At 38.5% G+C, this 19,628-nt stretch overlaps 2 protein-coding genes across 2 annotated transcripts; both read left to right on the top strand.

Annotated features, from left to right (window-relative positions):
* On the top strand, positions 1-19,280 carry LOC139126983 (estrogen-related receptor gamma-like). The gene is made up of 9 exons (XM_070692900.1): positions 1-30; positions 1,023-1,365; positions 14,277-14,573; positions 15,228-15,408; positions 16,105-16,280; positions 16,931-17,037; positions 18,111-18,168; positions 18,528-18,582; positions 19,181-19,280. Exons 1-6 carry the CDS (start codon positions 1-3, stop codon positions 16,966-16,968), a joined length of 1,065 nt encoding a protein of 354 aa, XP_070549001.1. The 3' UTR covers positions 16,969-17,037; positions 18,111-18,168; positions 18,528-18,582; positions 19,181-19,280.
* LOC139127081 (uncharacterized) lies at positions 6,192-8,942 on the top strand. The gene is made up of 3 exons (XM_070693002.1): positions 6,192-6,841; positions 7,376-7,463; positions 7,670-8,942. Exons 1-3 carry the CDS (start codon positions 6,582-6,584, stop codon positions 7,904-7,906), a joined length of 585 nt encoding a protein of 194 aa, XP_070549103.1. The 5' UTR covers positions 6,192-6,581; the 3' UTR covers positions 7,907-8,942.
* Positions 19,281-19,628: the final 348 nt, after the last annotated feature.

Below are 19,628 nucleotides of genomic sequence, written 5' to 3'. Positions count from 1 at the left end.
ATGTTAGTGCTTGTGAAAAGTGCTCGGAATGTGAGATTTATAGCAAATAAAGACTTGGGGTGACAAATTTTTAGCAACATTCTAATTAAAATGATGTAGAAATGCAAATGTTTCTTTCTTGCTTTTTGTTTATTCTTTATTGTTCTAATCACAGTCGCTAAGTAATAGTTAGGTACATGACGGAAGGGTCCGGTCACGTGACCCAGAAATGGGTTACACTGACCCTCCGCCGTGTACCTAGCTATTAGCGTCTGCGGTTCTCATAGGTATGCAGTTAGTCGTCGCGTTGCCGGGTCGCGTTGTGAAAACACCTACCAAACTTACGAAGGTCGCAATCTGTTATTTTCATCAGATGTGAAGATACTGATGACGTTGCAGCGTTGCTGACGGTATCATACCGAGACAGTATTTTCCTGGCAAATCTTTCTAGATATAAGCCAATGACGATTTTAAGGATAATTGTTTATACCACATCCGTTTTGGCACGTTTTTTTACGCGAAATGCAATTTGTAGTCAAATGAAGGGTATACGTAAAGCACCTGATTTTTTCGGACGGTTTATTTGTTGTCGGCATAAAACGCAGCGTGTTAGCTGTTGCTCATGTACACTGCAAACATTACTTTATTTATAAATTCAAATGATGACGTCAATGCATTGCCACTGTGAGTTGCCATGGTGACTTGCATTTTCGCTGTACACATATCAGACGCTTAATGGTCTGGTTGCCGGATTCACACTTTTCTCGTTGCTAAAAAGATGTTCTTAAATATAATTTTAATTATAGTTCAGCATATCAACTTCGATTCAACTCAAATTAAGCGAAATTTCTTTAAATATTTGAAACAATTCTGAACGATATACTTGTTTTTCAAAGTGATGTTCTGATATTTGTGAGTCGCAATAGTCTGTCGCTCCCCCTCTTTTCCAAAGCAGCCATCCCCTTCAAGTAATGGTTTGACCATTATCTGCAGCACGAACCGCGTACTGTGTTCACAAACTCGAGGGGTCTTCTTTGCCATAGAAAAAAAAACATGGCCGCCCAGCGCCCAGGTTTGATCTCGAAACATGTACACCACTTGCCGACGGCGAGCCATCGGCAACGAGGGATGAGGAGCCCAGCACGTCGAGCGCAGTGACAACAACCAACGAGCTCTTGTGTCTCGTGTGCTCTGACAAAGCGTCCGGGTACCACTACTCAGTCTATTCATGCGAAGGGTGCAAGGGTTTCTTCAAACGGACAGTGCAAAAACAACTGAAATATTCGTGCCGGGAAAAGGAAGTCTGCGAGGTTACCAAGTTCAGTCGAAACAACTGCCAATTCTGCAGGTTCCAAAAATGTTTGAACATGGGAATGAAAGTGGAAGGTGAGTAGAACATTGTTTTTAAAGCGCTTTTGGCGTATTGGAGCACACACAGTGGATTGCATGTAACGACTGGTACCGTTTCTAGGCCAGGCCGTATACATATAAATTTAAGGTCAAACCAATGATGTCACTCGCCACCGTATGCAATGAACGTACATACTGTTTTGTACTGCTGCGGTGATTCTTTGCCGCACCAGCACCACTCCTTCGCTTGGCCGTGCCATCTTCCCTTGGACACTATGCAAACATCTGTTCAAGAGTAGGGATTTTCGGCCAGGTAGGGGTCGCCCCTAGCTCCCCCCTGCGCAGAACAGCAAAGGGAGTACTGGGACCACAGATTGCGCCACAGGCGAATAAGGCATTTGTAGTGGAAACACAACATATAAATATGAATATTATTAATACGACCAGTCTACTATTTTCTTACCTTTGTTACTTTTCTTCTCTACAGTTGCTAGATGTCACTGAATGTATTTGAGTCAGAATATGCTAATGTGATATTTTTACATTGTGACAAAACAACTGTGTAGTTTTAATTTTTTTCACAGTAAATCATTTGTCATCATGTCTAATGATTCATATTGTTGTAAAGATACAACAGTTTTAATATATGTTGATTTGGTACCTTACTTTCTTTTTCTCTTGACTTTATTTTTTTTGAAGCAACTGTTTTTCGAGCTATAATTTGGGACAAATTACAGGGCCTCATTTCAAACAATAAATATCTTAATTGAAACAAGCAATTAAAATGTTGTAGTTTGTTTCTTGTAATGAGGACATATTCAACATTGTGCTATGCAAAATATCGTTTCCTTCCGTTCAATGCATGTAGAGTTACATCTAATTATATTTCACGTCACGCCCCGTTAGTGTGTCCGTCCACCGTGAGAAAAAAGTTCAAAGGAAGATAGTAACCACTTTCCTTTATGTAATCATTTAAACATTATTTTGTTACATTCGTTATACATGGAAAAAGTGCTCATCCCAATGACATGTTATTTGAGGGACGATTTTCCGAAATATCTTCCAAAATAAAGTACGTCGAATTTGTCCGTCATAAATCTCACGTCCGTTACGTGACAGCGGATGAATATCAAGATCGTTGAATGTGAACATGAATATGCATGAAAAAGTTCTGGTATGAAACCACGTGATGAATACAAGTGATTGCCAGCGCCATTTTCTAGAAGGAACGACGACTAGATGGAGGTTTTTGTCGTCTGTCCAGGTAAGTAACGGGCGAAATAATGTCACGACCGTAACATTTTTGTGTAGATTATAACGTATTACAAAACCGTCGGAGGAAAAAAATCGTGTGGAATGGACTCTTGCACTTTTGTCAATGTACAAATGTAGAAATCATCAAAGTATGTGAAGTTGGTTTCAAGAGCGATTTTGTTTTCTCAATATTTGGACAGAAGCCGTTGTAACGGCCGTAATGAAAAGACGGACGCGTCGATATTCATTGAGAGATTCCAAGATGGCGACATCGACGCGATGCCCTGTCTAAATTTGTAAACAATCACATTACGTTTTCTTCTTTTAACGAGAGAGATTATTTTTCGATCGATGCTAAAAAAATATTACAGCATAAAACAATACATCAATGATCTAGGATACGTTGTTCGGGTTTGGATTTGGTGAAAAATGAACGATTTTTTCCGTTCTGCTCAGATCGCTCGCAAGATAGAGTGTGATGATATATTTGCCGTTGGGGGCGCTTTCAATGGGGATTCCCCTGGAATTAATAAAAACGAAAGACGCCATAACAATCCTCTTTTTAGATCGTTAAATTCGGTTTGAACCATTTCCGGTTTTTTTTTTTCTGATTGTGTTGGCAAAGGCTGCACAGAAAATACATTATGTTGTATAAATGATTCACCCATATGAAGAATAATCATGTAATTGTTATTACCTGCTTTATATTTGAATTAGAATTGTATTTGCAGGTACTGAGAATTTGTTTCATTCAAACTTACAGGGTTGGGTGATGTTGGATAGGGTTCCACCGGTGATACTGAAAATCATAACATCTTACCTGGATACCTTAGATATTGCATCCTTATGCCTAACCAGTGGCTACTTACGTGATGTCATAAGCCAGCTTGATGTCTGGGACACAGTTGACTTTAAGGGTGAGGAGGTCACAAAGTTGTATGCAGATGAAACATTCAGTCGTTGTACGGATATAAAAGCTCTCTACTTCAACCTCGATCAGAGACCTTTACGGAACGATCTATCACCATTAAAAATTGAACACACTTACCTGAACAAATGTTCATATTTGGAAATATTGAGTCTAAAAAGAAGCTACACAATTAATACCTTGTCCTTTCTTGAGAACTTGCCTTTGCTTAAAAAACTTGATCTTAGCAAATGTCTGAACGTACCAAAACACGAATTCTCCAGGTTTATTCCAAGACTTAGACGACTCACCGTCCTTAATATCTCTGAGTGCTATTACATTGATTCTGAGGATTTGCTAGCAGTTGTTATAAATACACCAAACCTATCTCAAGTTGATGCTAGTTATACTGTACAGGTAACACTGGAGGAAGCAGAAGAAATAGTAAAACATAACATAACATATATAAACTTTCATCCCAAGAAATGGAATCATCAACACATGTGGCATCTGTTCTCAAAAGTAACATAAACACTTCATTTGGGATAAATGTCGCAGAAGGAACACGAACAGACCCTGAGTGTTATGAACTTGAATACCCTAATCTCAACAGAAGTGTAGACCCTTTCCTAAGATGATACGATTGAGACTGAGGAGCACTGAACGGGATTCATCTGTTCACAGGAACTACTTTGTCCACATAGTGATTCCTGTCAACAAGATATATCCTTATCCGCTGCAGCAAGAAGAATGCGATTATACAGATCAAGATTAAAAAGTAACACAGAGAAGTGAAAAGATGAAACAAAACACAAAGAGTTCGAAGCGCTAAGAAAATACGAGGCAAGACAAAAAAGAACTGACAAACAAAGACAGAGAGACAGAGAAACAGCAAGAATAAGACAAAGAAAATACAAGGAGAGAAAAAGAGCCAGAGAAGTTGCATCTAGTGAAAATGATAGTGGTAAGATGAATAAGCAAAGACCCATCTTGACCAGACACAAGAAAGAAGAGTTGCAGAAAAAATGGAGAGAGTTAAAGAAGAAACAGCGTGAGCGTATGCATCCTCAGAAAAAGAGAAGAGAAAGAGAACGAGATAGGGAGAGAAAGAGGAGGCAAAGAAGTGAGCTGAAGAAAAAGAAACAGATTCCTACTGAAGTACCGGTACATGTGACAACAGATGGTAGTCAGGATGAATACAAATCACCTGAAGCTGAAAGGAAGGCAGTGTATAGAGTGAAAAAAAGACTTCCCACTAACCCTGACAAGTTTGCAAAAGTTGTACAAAGTTTGATTACGAAAGTGTCACCAAGAAAGACAAGGGCCCTGCGTGATAGAGGAATAAATGTAAACAATGAAGGTTTACTGCATGAAACAGTTAGAAGCCTGAAGACATCTATAGCTCTACTGAAGTCAAAGCGAACAGATAAGGACAGACACTTAAGGAAACTGCTTGTCCGATCCGTATTAGTTTCAAGAAAGTATAGAAAAATGCGAGCTCAAGCCGCAGTAGTTGGAGTTAGTCCTAACTATTTAGGGAAGTGTGAGAAATCAATTACAAGAATGGATAACATCAAGTATGAACAACTACGGAAATCAAGGTCGGACAAGACTACAGATGTGATTTCAGATAAAGTTAAAGACTTCTATGAGCGGCCTGACATCTCCAGAGAGCTTCCAACTATGAGAACAGTATCAAAGAAAGAAGGCAAACAGAAGAGAGTGATGGAAGTGACCACTGAAAAAGCATATGAAATATGGAAAGAAGAAAATGGGAATGTGAAAATGAGCAAATCTCTCTTCAGAAAACTGAGACCAAAACATGTTAAACCAATACAAATGAACAGATTGAACCAGTGTTTGTGTGAAACGTGCACAAACATCAACCTTAAACTACGAGCATTTAATATAGTAGCTGGTAAAATAAACTGTACTGATATGAAAATCGCCAACAAGTATGATCTTGTGAATCTTACTCTATGTGAGAAAATCGACAAATTTCACTCCCTTCAGTGTATAGATCGCCAGTGTGAGAAATGTGGTGTGCATCAGCTAGCTAGCAAATTGGATGTGCTCACACAAGAACATGGTGCTGTAGATATGACGTGGATGGTATGGGAAACTACCAAGTCAACCATAATGGTTAATGGTGTATCAAAACTCTGCACTAGAAAAGCGAATGTCAGGAAAATGGGACACTTGGTTCGTTTGTACGTGAACTCACTGAAGACACCCAGAAACTAGCAAAACACCTGTTTGTGGCGTCTTGGCAACAGCAAGCTTATTCGCAGCTTACAAAATCCATTCCTGATAACACAACTGTAGTGGTTCTTGACTTTGCACAAAATTACACCTGCATAAACCAAGACGAAATACAGTCAGCTCACTGGACCAACAACCAGGTAACAGTTCATCCCATTGTCAGCTTTTACAACTGTCCTGACTGCACAAACACTCACCCTGTCCAAGAAGCCATGGTGTTTCTCTCAGATGATTTGACACATGACTGTCATGCCGTTGCCATGTTCGTGAAAATAGCAAATCAGCACCTTCTCAAAGAGAGGAAGATAACTATGGGAAAACAAATACAGTTCAGCGATGGCTGTTCGTCACAGTATAAATCCAGGATGCCCTTCTGTGATATTTCATACAGTGAAGTAGACTTTGGATTCAAGATAGAAAGGCACTATTTGGGTCTCAACATGGCAAAGGACCCTGTGATGGCGTTGCCGGAACAGTAAAAGCTGCAGTGAGACAAGCTGTAGTTTCCCGCCAAGCAGTAGTCACAAATGCCAATGAGATGTTCCAGTACTGCCACAGGTATCTAACAAGGGATGATGGTGAATGCACTAAGTACAGGCGTCGGTTCTTCTTCATTCCTAGGGGAAGCATCGAGAGAAACAGACCAACTAGAGTAGTCAAGAATTCGTTAAAGGTACTCAACAACTACATGGAGTGCGGTGTGTGAGACCAGGTGTGATAGATGTCCGAAAGCTTTCTTGCTTTTGTATTAGCTGCGCAACAGAAGACGGATCAAATTGTCTAAATACAGCTCATGTTGATAGTTGGAAGACTGTCCAGATGCACGTGAATGATATCCCTAATGCTGATGTATGTGTCAGTCATGACAGTTGTGAAGCCCTTCATACAGAGACGCATTGTCTCCATAGTACTGAGAATAATTCTGATTCTGAAGCCGTGGATCAACATCAGAGTAAAAATGGAACTACTGACTGTGATGTTAGCGCTTGCTTGTTGTGATGGGAGAGTAACTGAAAGTGGTGTTAGTGACCCTAAAACTGACAACATTCAGTGTAGTGGAGATATACAGACCCTACCAGGACATAGAAGGTAATTGAAACTCTGTTGCACAATACAATTTTCACTTTAGTCTTTTGAGTGTATAGAATTTTATTTTGAGCACTCAATATTTTCAATGACAGACAGTTACCTTGGGCTAGGAATGACAACATAGATTAGACCATTGACCCTTGACCCAAAGGTGAATTTTTGTTTTCTTTCTATCATACTGTTTCATCCCTAGAGTCGAGGCTCATTTATCCTGTACATATTGTCACTCCCCAACAAAGTTGACTGTCAGCCTTTATCACTCAGAAGGACTTCAAGAACTTGTATCCTATATGGATAGCCTATGTATATTGTAATGTTTTCGCTAAAAATATGTCCCATAAGGAGCTGCACTTTAATTCCTATTTTTGAAAGTTTTGAATTTCAAGAGTGTTATATTTGGGCGGATACAAAGTTAACACAAGTGTACACAAATTGCTGTGAATCAATTGATGCATGATCATATGTAACCCCATTTCCCCAAAAATCAATTAATTTTGTGGTTTCCTCATAAATTTTATGTGATATCAATTTCAGGGTAAATCAGGACCAATTAGGACCAGGTGTTTTTGTGGCTGTAAAATTGGTAACATCTTATAGAAAGCATACAGTCTACATAGCACAGGTAGGTACAGTAGATTTTGTGACATATGCTTTTAGATGCTCAAAAATAATAACATGGTATTTAACTGTATAATTTAGTTAATGATGAATTGGGGTTTTTTTTAGTTGTTATGAAAAACTACAAGATAGAGAGGTATAGTGAATCTGCCAACACAAAATCATATCTATACAGTAAATTTTATTGTTTTTCCTCAACTTTCTCTGTAGGTGCAGAATGTCAGTGATAACAACCTGGAGTTGAAGTACTTGAAATTAAAGAAACCCGGCTCTGATGTCTATGTGTGGCCTGAAAATGAAGATATATCTTGGGAACCTATCCAAGTAGTTATATCTGTTGTAACAATGAGTCTAAGGCATGGAAGACAGCTGCAGTTTTCATTGTCTCCAGAGGATTCAATGACATTGACCCTACTAGCTGAAAAGCAAAAATACAAACTCTGTTAATCGTATCTGACAATGGTGGTACAGTGTTATGCTACTGCTAGGTGTAAAAGTACAATTTGGTAAAAAGAGTCACTATAAACCCACTCTTCAAAGCAACAACACTGAAAGTTTTGACAGTTTGACTTACCTGATGTCATTTCACTGGTAAATTAAATTTTGAGAGTTTGACTTACCTGATGTCACTTGACTGGTAAATTTTGACAGTTTGACTTACCTGATGTCATTTCACTGGTAAATTTTGAGAGTTTGACTTACCTGATGTCACTTGACTGGTAAATTTTGAGAGTTTGACTTACCTGATGTCACTTGACTGGTAAATTTTGACAGTTTGACTTACCTGATGTCATTTCACTGGTAAATTTTGAGAGTTTGACTTACCTGATGTCATTTCACTGGTAATATAATTTTGAGAGTTTGACTTACCTGATGTCACTTGACTGGTAAATTTTGAGAGTTTGACTTACCTGATGTCATTTGACTGGTAAATTTTGAGAGTTTGACTTACCTGACGTCATTTGACTGGTAAATTTTGAGAGTTTGACTTACCTGATGTCACTTGACTGGTAAATTTTGAGAGTTTGACTTACCTGATGTCACTTGACTGGTAAATTTTGAGAGTTTGACTTACCTGATGTCATTTGACTGGTAAATTTTGACAGTTTGACTTACCTGATGTCATTTGACTGGTAAATTTTGACAGTTTGACTTATTTGATGGCCTTAGAAAGAGCATTTTGCAATAAATCTTTGAAGCATGTATGTTTAAGTTATTGGTTAGAGTGCTTTTTTCCACTAGTGCATGTCTTGCCCCAAAAATTGTCTAAAACACTGAATGCGTGGTATATTTTTCATACACATTTATAAATCACTTTAATGTGTCAGCAAACATAGTATTTAGACTTTGTCCTTCAGTTCAGTCAATTTTTTTTTCTAGCCAAACTAAGTACAAAAATACTTATCAATACTCTTTATTTTTACCAATTTAAATTGCATCCATATCTACAGCAAGTTTTTGTCTGTCCAGGTAACGTCCGTTACACCTCTCTATATGTTTGGTTAATGGTTATATTTTGCTATTTTCATAAAAAGTGTGGCTGCTAAAGATGCATAACTACACAGGGCATTACCCAAACTGTTTTGGAAAAATTAATAGTGCTACTGTATGGGTGTTTATATCCAACAGGATAACATCTTCAAAGTTACGATCTGAGATAATACAAAAATTCAGGGTTTGGACTATTCTGATATGATCAGATTTTTTAGAATCCTGCATGTAATTGTACAAGACACCAAAACTGTCCTTTCTAGCCTAACTTCTTTCAATCTTGCCAATCATTTTTGAAATTCAAATTGATTTGTTCAAGAAAAGTCCGTCCAGGTAACGTCCGTTACACACATATGAAATTATGATTTTAATTATGACAAAGGGTGCAATTTATCTTGCCACTGTATTTAGAGGAAACACAGTACCCTGAAGTTTATTTGTGAGACAGTAACCTTCTCTGGTATTCAGTTGAAATTTGACCATCAATGTCCCACTTTTGTATCACATTAGCATATTCTTACTCATATAGATCACCCTAGACTCTCCACAGTCGCTGTGCCTAGTTTTGTGCGCGCCGCGGCCTGCATTCGAAGGCTGTGCAGCTGTGAGCACGCGCTGCCAGACACAGCGACTGTCGGTTCTTGCAAGTATATGAATATTCATAAGGGTAGTGATGTCAAAAGAAAACACCTATCTAACTGGGCGGAGAGAATATATACTAGTAGCTGGTAGACTTATATACGTGGTATGTTTTTATTTAGCATTTTTCGTTTTATTTGGCTATGCTACCTGTCATTTTTGTTTTGATTAACGGATGTGTGGAGTTCTATAAAGTACCCGGATCAGGCAGAAATCCGACCGGTCGCTTGCAAGAACGTCCAGACCCTGGGATTCGCGTCTCGTCTCTGAAGGGCGCGCGCGTGTTCCAACAGGAAGAACGCGAATCGCAGGGTCTCTGCCAGACTAAGATCACCCCTGAATCAACGCTATTAAACATGTATAGGTATACCGGTATAAGGGGAAGGTGCCCAGGTCCCACAGCCAGACTTCTTATACATATCTGTTTAAGTGTTCAAATTTAGCACATCTTACTTGTTCATTTGATACTCTGTCAATTTATGTCACCATAACTAATTGATGCTAAATTTGAGTCCCTTGAACCGATTTGCAAATTAGGTACTAAGTGCCTGGCACTTTACAACGGGTCTTACTAAATTACTGCCCGTGGACTGTCCGAGGAAAAAGTAGGCCAAATTTCGACCATGTTAACACTAATCCAATAGGTTAAACTTATATCATGCCTGGCCAACCAACAATAACAATAACATTGATTTGGCGTTCATGTGATGTTCTTTCTGATGGTTGTGGAACCAGGAAAACTGGACTGTAAGGATTTTGCATCTTGATAATGAGACCATATCATTCAATGCAAGGGGTACCATAGCATTGCCTTGTATGCACTGGCAGCTTGACAACCTACCACCCCTTGCACTGAATGGTATGATCTCAAAATCAGAATCCAGTGTCTATTGGGTTCAATAACCTCTGGAGAAAACATCACATGCACGCCAAATCAATGTTTATATGGCCTACTTTTTTCTCAGGCTACCCTCAGGTGGTTCTCCGGAAGTCCTCGGGCAGCCAAGGGCAGTCAGGGGCAGTAATTAGTAGGACTGTTCACGACTGATCTCAAATAGCCCAATCAACGCATCATTTCTTGATGGCCCACGCTCCTCACATTGAACAGCCAAGAGTATACTAGTAAAACCAGATTTACATATGGTGAATAAGATACAAAAGGTTTTCACAGACATGTAGAGAGTCCGGCTGGCTTAGGGAGCTGGCCACTTCCCTTTTCTTCCCTGTTTCTTCTTAAAATATGTGTGCGCAAATGTCTGTAACTGCGCCGCTAGGTTGCTGATTCGGAACATACTGTCACTCTAGTTTGGGTATAAAGCGTATTCTATCCTAAGTTTAGTACTGACTGACACAAATTTCACAGAATTTTCATGTTTACATTTATTTAAGTCTGTTTTGTCTGTGCGATGGTAATAAAGAGTTCAAGGGGGTTGGTTTTGATTTGCGTTCATCACATCCCAGAATGTCACTGCAAGTTGTACCTGTAGATCATATACTCTGAAGTAAACTTTTCGAGTGAAATTGATTAGAGCCAGGGTGCTTTGGCATAAAATATTTTAGGGTCCAGTGGACTTGGGTGTAGGGTCCAGCTGACATGTTGGGTCTGGTTGACTTGGATGTTGTGTTCAGTTGACTGGGTTCCGGTTGACGTGGGGTCAAGTTGACTAGTTACCCATACACACACTATTTGGACACACTGTAAATGGCTTTGTCAAGTGTGAGCAACAGGCATTCAGTGATATTCTAAATATTGCTAAGCAGAAAAGAACTCAACTTTCAGAGTTGAATCTGTTTAGTGACATGTATTACAGAGTGAAAGAAGAACCTCAAATCTGATTAATACCGTATTGACTTTTATTAATAATATTCATATTCATTCATAATTATCTATACATTTGGCTTTGACTATAAATGCCTTATTTCCCTGTGGTGGCACTGCAGCAGGTACCGTACAACATGTCCCACAAGGCCCATGTTTTGCATGGCTGATATAATTTTTTCTGAAGTCCTGTATGAACACATCCCTTTACTTGAATGGAGAATTATGGGAACTCTGATAGAGGAGCTGTATAAACCTTCAAAATGCTGTAATTTTTCCCACCTAAATTGTAGTGCAACATTTTGGCCACTTAATTTTTCTGTAACTGTTTGGTTAATTTTGTACTTAGAGGACATAACTTTTTATTGCAATATTAGTTGCAGTTTTTAATCAAAAGTTTGGTAAAAATCTGAATAAAAATTGTCTAAATCTGAAAAAAAATGTCTGTCTTACATTGTAGAAAGGTGACAAAAATTAACTTGGTCACTCAAACGGTTAATTAACATGATAAGGGAAATGGTAGATCACATTCAAATCACTTGAGAGAAAATTGCATTCTGAAAAAAAGCAGATTTGAAATTTTTGTATGCCTGCCTGCCTTTGTGCCCTGTTGTGTTCAGCAAATCTGATTTTGAAAACTCATGTCCCAGTCCTGTTTATGGACTCTGTCAATTTAAGGGTCAGTACAGTCGCTGTAACTTTCCACTTTTTTTCACTATTTTTTTGTTTTGTATGCCACTCACCATTGCTGTTGTTTTTACTCACCAAGTCATGTTGAAACGCCCTCTATTTAGCTCTCAACACTATGTTTATGCATGTAAAATGCACTGTTGTTGTTTACTTTTGAATTCTGGTCTGGACTGGAATTCTCTCGTCAACAACAACAATGTGGTCTGAACATGTGCAGGCTTTTTCGACAAGCTCCACACTGTGTACCTCAATATACTTTGGTGGGGTACAAGAGGAAACCAAAGTTGACATTCAAAACAAAAATAGTGAAAAAGGGCCATCTGCAGTGACAGCTAGCAGTACCAACACTCCAATACTCAAAATGTGTGTGATGTTAAAACAGCAGAAGAGATGTGGGAAAGGGGTGAATTTCAGGAGTTTGGATTCACTGGGAATATACTTTTCCAGAAAAGGATGGTTAAGTAGTGGTATTTCCTGAAGAGATGGTCACTGACCTGTACAGTACAATAGCTATGTCATGAGTAAGATTACCCCTGGCAAGACTCAAGAGAGTGTCAGTTTCTGTTCTGCTACTATTACTCTATTAGTGGGTTTCATCTCTGTGATGTCAGTGTGTTTATCATACACAACTGATGTCAGCTTAAAGGCACAGGAGCTGGGGAGTGCACAATTTTTATTTTCCATGTCACCTACAATTTCTTGTTTAACTCCCCCATAAGCATGTTGAGATACACAGTATTCAGCTTTTCAACTCTGCCTGTACATGTGTAGAATGCATTGTAGTTGTTGACATGCAAATTCTGGTCCGGACTAGAAATTGGAATCTAAAAGTAAACAACGACAGTGTATTTCACACACTGTGTTGAAAGCTGAATACTGTAATAGGTGTTTCAACATACTGTGGGGAATAGAACAACAATTTGGAATTGACATTCAAAACAAAAAAAGTGAAAAAAACATCTTCAGAAAACACAGCTACTTGCACTGGCTGTGTAATAGTACACCATGAATAACAAAAAAGTGTAACTTAGCGTATTGATGGAGCTACAGGTTGGCTGTATACCAGTACACATGATCATGTCACAGACTGCATATGTCACAAAAAATGCAGTGTTTTTGTTAAGGCCGGTGTCCGGTAAATGTTACCGGGGTTCCCCAGTCATTTTACCAGGGTACCCCTCGGTATATCAATGCAATCAAGTGAGGGGGACAACGGGTTCTCAAATCATTTACCAATGTTCCCCAACCTTAGCCAAAACACTGAAATGGTTCTCTATGCCCACCTCTTCTTGCATGGAAATGAGTCGCACATTTTGGTCTCACGGAAAGAAGTCAGTGGGTCAGAGTTTTTGCTGTTTACAACAATCTCCTTATGCTCCTATGTTAGATGACATGAATAGTGAGTCGAGAATATTGAGATTGATCCGGCAGGGTTGATACACACCTCTAAGTTAGAGAGCCATCACCATACCACTCTTACAGCTGATAGTATCGCCACCAACAACAACAACCTGAAAATGAGGAAGCATGCAGTTACAAGCGTTTGTATTAGTAATGCACAACTCTGCAGTCAGCAGTGTCCGTTATGACTGTGCAAATAAAAAATTTACTGGTTGTCACTATGTGTGATTTTTTTTCGGCAGCAAAATTTATCACATTTATGTCCCTGTATGTAGGTCCAGACGGTGAAGTGGTACACTTTGAAAACTTTGATGTTATGTAGTCGATGAAAGGTACTGAGCGAGATGTGATATGCAGACCTTCAACTGCTGTACTCCCCCCTGTCAAATGAGACAAAATGACCATACAACAGAAATGATCCCAGATGGCTTTAACCCTTTCACCACCATTGTTTGTCCCAAATCCATTGTTTTCTATGGTAAAGTTGGACCTGTACACAGGGAACTGGGGGTGAAAGGGTTTAAGCTCTATGCAAAGTCACCGATACTTTTGGCACATTCAAGTAAACCCATTGACATTCCAGACATCAAAATGACTGTGTTAATTTCTGCGATACATTGCTCATGTTTGTTTAAAGAAGTGTCCCCTCGAGGCAAGAATCCTCGGGACTCCAACAAAATCACGGCCAGAACAAAACCAAACTCACTATCATCTATTTTGCTCTATTTATCATCTCAATGCCAATTATTCTACAATTTCTGTAATTTTTTTTCACAGCTGTCAGGGAGGACCGCACACCGGGAGGGAAACAAAAAGCAAAACGGTTAAAGACAGACAACGACACAGACGCCACGACTCGGCCATCGTCAAACAGAAACGAAAACAGAAACATTGATTTACCAGCTGAGCCGTTGAAAAACACAATACCGTCTTTTGAGGAGGAGGGCACACCATGGGCCGAGAGCAAAGCCAGTGGGAACACGCCGTTTGCGATACCTGAACATAACGCCGAATATGAAAAACTGGCTGAGAACCTAATAGCTGCCAGACCTGACATTGTACCAACATCAGACTGTGAGTACAGTTGAACAGTTTTATACCGTACCTTAGTACCGGTATAATCCATTCTGCTAGGCCTTACCTCACCATACCAGGTGTATATCATACCATGGCAACCGGTAACACTCCATACCATTACTATACAGCTCTGGTAGACTGGTAGTATTCTTTACCTGTACTGTAGTATACCGGTATAAGTGCCAGTGCACTATTCTGCGTTAGGGTACCATGCACCTTGAAAGTGAGAGAATTTTGCTCAAACTTTCCTGAATGAAACTTTCAACCATTCTCTTAACCAAATCAACAATAAAAACCAGGGGTCACCGTGAAAAGTTTGGAACTAGTGAAACAAATTACGCAACATTTTGCTATATTTGAAATTCAAAATGGCCGCCATTCCTCAGATAACTCTATTAGGGGTGAGCAGGTTAAATATGGTTGGTATTCAGAAAGTTGTTGCTTTCCATGCATGTTAAGATAAAAAGAGTATACTTCCCTCCTTTCGGTTCTGTCAATAATCTGCAAAGGGAAAGTCTTAGACATGACCCTACCTCTTTCACCACTATGGTTCGACCCAATCTTGTTGTTTTCTATGGTAAGGTTGGACCTCTACACAGAGACGTAGAGGTGAGATGGATATAAATGTTTCACATTCACCCTCCCTGGCAGGCCTGAAGGACATGAGTTACCTTGGCATTGATGATCTGATGCAGTATGGTTACAAGGAATTGCAGCTGATCATCAAATGGGCCCGCCAAGTTCCGGGATTCCGTGATCTGCTCCTGGAGGATCAGATGGCCCTGCTGAAGGCATCCTTCATGGAATTGAACGTCCTGAGACTGGCATACAGGTATGAACAGCTTTCAATGCTCTGATATTCCCAACCGCCAACACTATTTAATTACCGCTTACCAGAAGAATGCTGGTTCCAGCCGCCCTCATTGTCGAACTCAATGCTCATCTGAGGGTGCTTGTGATGGTTAATAAATACAAGCATACCCCCTAAGTTAGTGTTGAATCTTAGCACAGCCTGTCACAATTATTACAGACACATTGCAATGCTACTTATTCTTAAACATCAGCTAGTAGTGCCCATGTTGTACACTTATTTGTTATAAAAAAACGTTGTTGGGAGATACAGCACTTAATGTTCATTTAAAACATTAGGAGGTATGTGCACAAGACTACTTGTAGTTCAGAAATCCCATGACAAACAGTTAACCAGCACTTCCTTCGTTTTAGTGGCACAATGTTACTGTAATCTCTACATGAAGTCCCTCTTTGGCAAAAGTTATATTTGTTAAGTAATTGTATGATTCTGGAGGGCGACTTAAAAGAAGTGCATATCACATATGCCTGAGGTGCTTCTTTTGGCAGCTCTGTGAAGCCTAGCGTCACTTTCTCACATGTTTGGTGTACCCATTGTAGACTTTGTGATCCTTGAGAAATGGATAGTCGAAAACTTTGGTCGTCTGTCGTTGTAATCATTTATATGATACCCCTGGTATTTTTTGCTTCATCTCAACTACTTACATTGATTTCGCAGATCAAGGAACACTACAGGGTGCGTCAAGTTTGGCGCTGACGTGAAATTGACGACGGAGCAGTCTATCAAGATTGGCTGGGGTCACGAACTCATCCAATCAACTCTAGATTACGTCATTAGAATCAAGGACCATCCGGAATTATGTTTCCTTAATGCCATTGTCTTGACTTATCAAGGTAAATGCAGAATCCGGAGAAAGATCAAAAATGTATTTACAGCTCTCACTAATAACAACTGAAATATTAACTATCAACATTGTCAATATATTGAAATATGTAACCTAGTATAACATCACTTTTCTTAGAAATTTGTAGTTGGGCTGAAAATTACAGGACAGGTAGTATTTTTGTTAAGTGTCATGGCAAGCATGACACTGCAGTGTTAATGGACACAGGCTGCAGTTTGCATTTAATTTAAATTCTGTAGTTTTACCCATATATCTCATTTTTCAAACAAAGCTTTTTGTGCAAGTGAACTTGACCAAGTGGTTATGATGGGGGACTTCCATATTACAGCAGATCCAGGTTCAAAACCCATCAAAATACAAGTTGATTTTACACATTCCTTGCACAAAAATGTTCATTTCAGATAACATGCCAACAGAAGTACCAAGATGATCAGTCATGGAAATGGGACTATTGCATTTATGCACTTTCAATGTATTACAGTGACAGAATTTATATTTTGCAGGGACTATATCATTGACAATGACTTGTTCATCATCAATTTGTATGCTTCCCTTAAAATTTGATACTCTATATTTTGACATGATGTACAAGACATTTCATTCTGAAAAGTCTTTATGCATCTCCCATTATCCACACAGCCAAAGAACAAGGAAGAGTCACAGAAAATACCCCATAGCCAATGACTACACAGGAGTCACAGAGTACACCTCATACGAGTGGCAGCAGAGGAACTGCAAAGACAAAGGTAAGACATAGTTTAATCTGTGATCACTGTGTTTCCTCTGGCTTCTGAAATTTTTTAGTAAATTTACGACTTGGGTATTGAAACGTTTCGTAGATTTTGAAATTCATAAGTAAACTTAACTGTTCCAATACAGAATATCATTAATCAAATTAAGTACCACATGTGCTTAGACAGAACTATTTTGAGGTTTGGGGCCTTCAGCTTTCAATCAACTAGCTGCTTCCTTGCATTCGTATATTATGAATCAACAATGAAAAAAATTAGTAAATCATCTAAAAAATTAGTAATTTTACGAATTTGAGAGTGGCAGAGGAAACACAGGATCAGGGGATTTGTGATAGTGGTTCAATGTAAGTGTTCATCTGATTGTCAAGATTTGGTGTCAGATTAATTAGATATCCAAGTCACATCAGCAATTCTTTTGTTTGAATTATCAAAATTACGGAGAACTTGTTTTGGATGCATATGCACTTCAAAGCCTGTCACCATTTAAAATCATTCACATTTGCTAATTCTAATTGAATGTCAGAAAGCCAAAATATTTTCAAAAGTCATGACTACAATGACGTAGTCAATCTATTTCCTGCACATACGCTGTAGCTCACACACACTATGTTTGTTGTGAAATGAGAATATAACAGTAGATGGTACCAGGTCTTTTATGAAATTTTTGAAGTTAAAACTCAAGATTTCATGATATCGGTTTGGCTTTGTTTGTGTTCTGCAGATGCTACATTGCTAAATCCTGAAATTTTCCATGCACACAATGAGCTGTATGTCCACGGCACTGGTATTTATGAGTAACATTTACCCTTTTCCTGCCAAGTTCATATTTCACCATCAGGTCAAGATGGTTAAAGTTAATAAAATATAATACTGTACATTTGTAAGCTGTTGAAAGCATAAATATTGTAAACTTGATTTTTTTGGACAAAAGATGCTATAACAGACCAAGCCAAGTGAGTGAAAATACGTCATGTTTTGGCTGAATACTGCTTTTTACTGACTTTGCTGATGGGGAAGTGATACTGTCTGGCAGGAAAAGGATTAATATAATCTTCTTCATTTCACAGATTTGAGCCAAAGAAGCTTCACAACTTAAGTTAAGATTGAAAGAGAGACCTAAGCAAGGTAATTGTCTTTTAAGTAAATGCATACAATTATATCAAGGAATTTGGTCGGGAAAGGCTACATTATTCCTTCCCTCTGCAGATTATCACTATACCCTATTGGAATACAACTGTATCATTCATTTGGCAGCTTTTCTGGTCATTTTTGCTGTTCCTCAGTGATATCATGATGATTTGACATTCAGATTTTGTTGTTTTGCAGTTAACACTGCCAAACTACCGGTATGCAGTATGAGATAGTGAGTGACTTCAAATAGGCTTTATTTTGCAAATTATTTTCATATGGAGATTAAAAAATATATTAAGTTTACAGTCAAAACATTCATCTATTTTAATTTTTAAATTCTGTAAATTCCACAGGAACCTCCTTGGAAAAAGGACTCTGGCAGATGCTTAAAGAAGAAAGAAACTCCTGGTTAGTTGCTTTAAACAACTCATTATTCCTTGTAAAGTTCAGTTTTTATTTTATAATCAAAATTTTGTATCATGTGAAAAAATACTGTATTTGCGTTCTCTGTGCTGGTACTTTTTATGGAAAATGAAGAAAAGAAAACAATGCCATGGTATAATGAATAGAAAAGGTACCATAAATAAGTACTAAAATGAGTTTATGTTAGTTCGTATTATGGTTTCTGATTTATTGCTGTGTTTGGTGGTCATAATCATATTTGTTGATCTTCTTCGCTTCAACCACGCTTCAACCACAGCAATAATATCAGAAACCACAAAATGAACTAGCATAAACAGATATGAATGTGAATGTGTTTTATTTCATTACGCTGACCTACTACATACTTTATCTTCTATAAATGAAGCTTTGCGGACTAAGCTGATGCATCTCACAGGTTTGAAATAACGATTTGATCTGTACCTCAGGACTTCATTATTGACATGTCTGCTATTTTGTGATGACTGCAGCTTGCCATAAACATTTCCTAGACTTTTATCTACTTAATAAGTAAATTCAGTTTAACGGTACCAATAATGCAAGGTCTTTTTTGCTTCTATTTTAGGTTAAAGCAGTCATGACTGATGAAATTTTAAGCAGGGAGGCTGGATTGGCATGTTGTATGATGAACTTTGTTGGCCACATCTTGAAGATCTCAGGGGAAACAGTACTAGTTCATTTCTTGCAAGGAGCTGCAATTCATCTAACTAGACTCAGTAGAAGTGATAAACAAAAATATCACTTGTGGGGGTTCACAAAGATTCAATGGGGAACATCCAACCGGACTCAGTATGAATAATAAACAGAAAATAAAGGAACAACATATCACCTGTGGGGGTTGATGTAAAATTAATGAGGATGTTAAAGGTAGCAGCTTCATCAAAGGAATGAGCAGAGACGTTGGAAACACTTTACATTGGAAAGCACTACATGTAAGGAAGGAATAAAGTTTAAATAAATAAAATTTAATGAAGTTTAAGCATCATGTGTTTTTTGTGTATTGGTTTCTATAC

Source organism: Ptychodera flava, unplaced genomic scaffold (genome assembly GCF_041260155.1).
Source record: "Ptychodera flava strain L36383 unplaced genomic scaffold, AS_Pfla_20210202 Scaffold_28__1_contigs__length_4768798_pilon, whole genome shotgun sequence".
Classification (NCBI taxonomy): domain Eukaryota; kingdom Metazoa; phylum Hemichordata; class Enteropneusta; family Ptychoderidae; genus Ptychodera; species Ptychodera flava.
The sequence above is the reverse complement of the archived record's forward strand: the minus strand, read 5'-3'. Positions and strand labels throughout refer to the sequence as shown.

What these genes read in the sequence shown, in the direction of transcription:
- LOC139126983 (XM_070692900.1), top strand. Translation starts at nt 1, where the DNA reads ATGTTAGTGCTTGTGAAAAGTGCTCGGAAT. An exon ending in CATGGGAATGAAAGTGGAAG is followed by an intron (nt 1,366 to 14,276) that starts GTGAGTAGAACA and finishes TTTTTTTCACAG; the next exon opens with CTGTCAGGGAGGACCGCACA. An exon ending in GTCCTGAGACTGGCATACAG is followed by an intron (nt 15,409 to 16,104) that starts GTATGAACAGCT and finishes TTGATTTCGCAG; the next exon opens with ATCAAGGAACACTACAGGGT.
- LOC139127081 (XM_070693002.1), top strand. Translation starts at nt 6,582, where the DNA reads ATGATATCCCTAATGCTGATGTATGTGTCAGTCATGACAGTTGTGAAG. An exon ending in ACCCTACCAGGACATAGAAG is followed by an intron (nt 6,842 to 7,375) that starts GTAATTGAAACT and finishes TATCAATTTCAG; the next exon opens with GGTAAATCAGGACCAATTAG. An exon ending in ATACAGTCTACATAGCACAG is followed by an intron (nt 7,464 to 7,669) that starts GTAGGTACAGTA and finishes CTTTCTCTGTAG; the next exon opens with GTGCAGAATGTCAGTGATAA.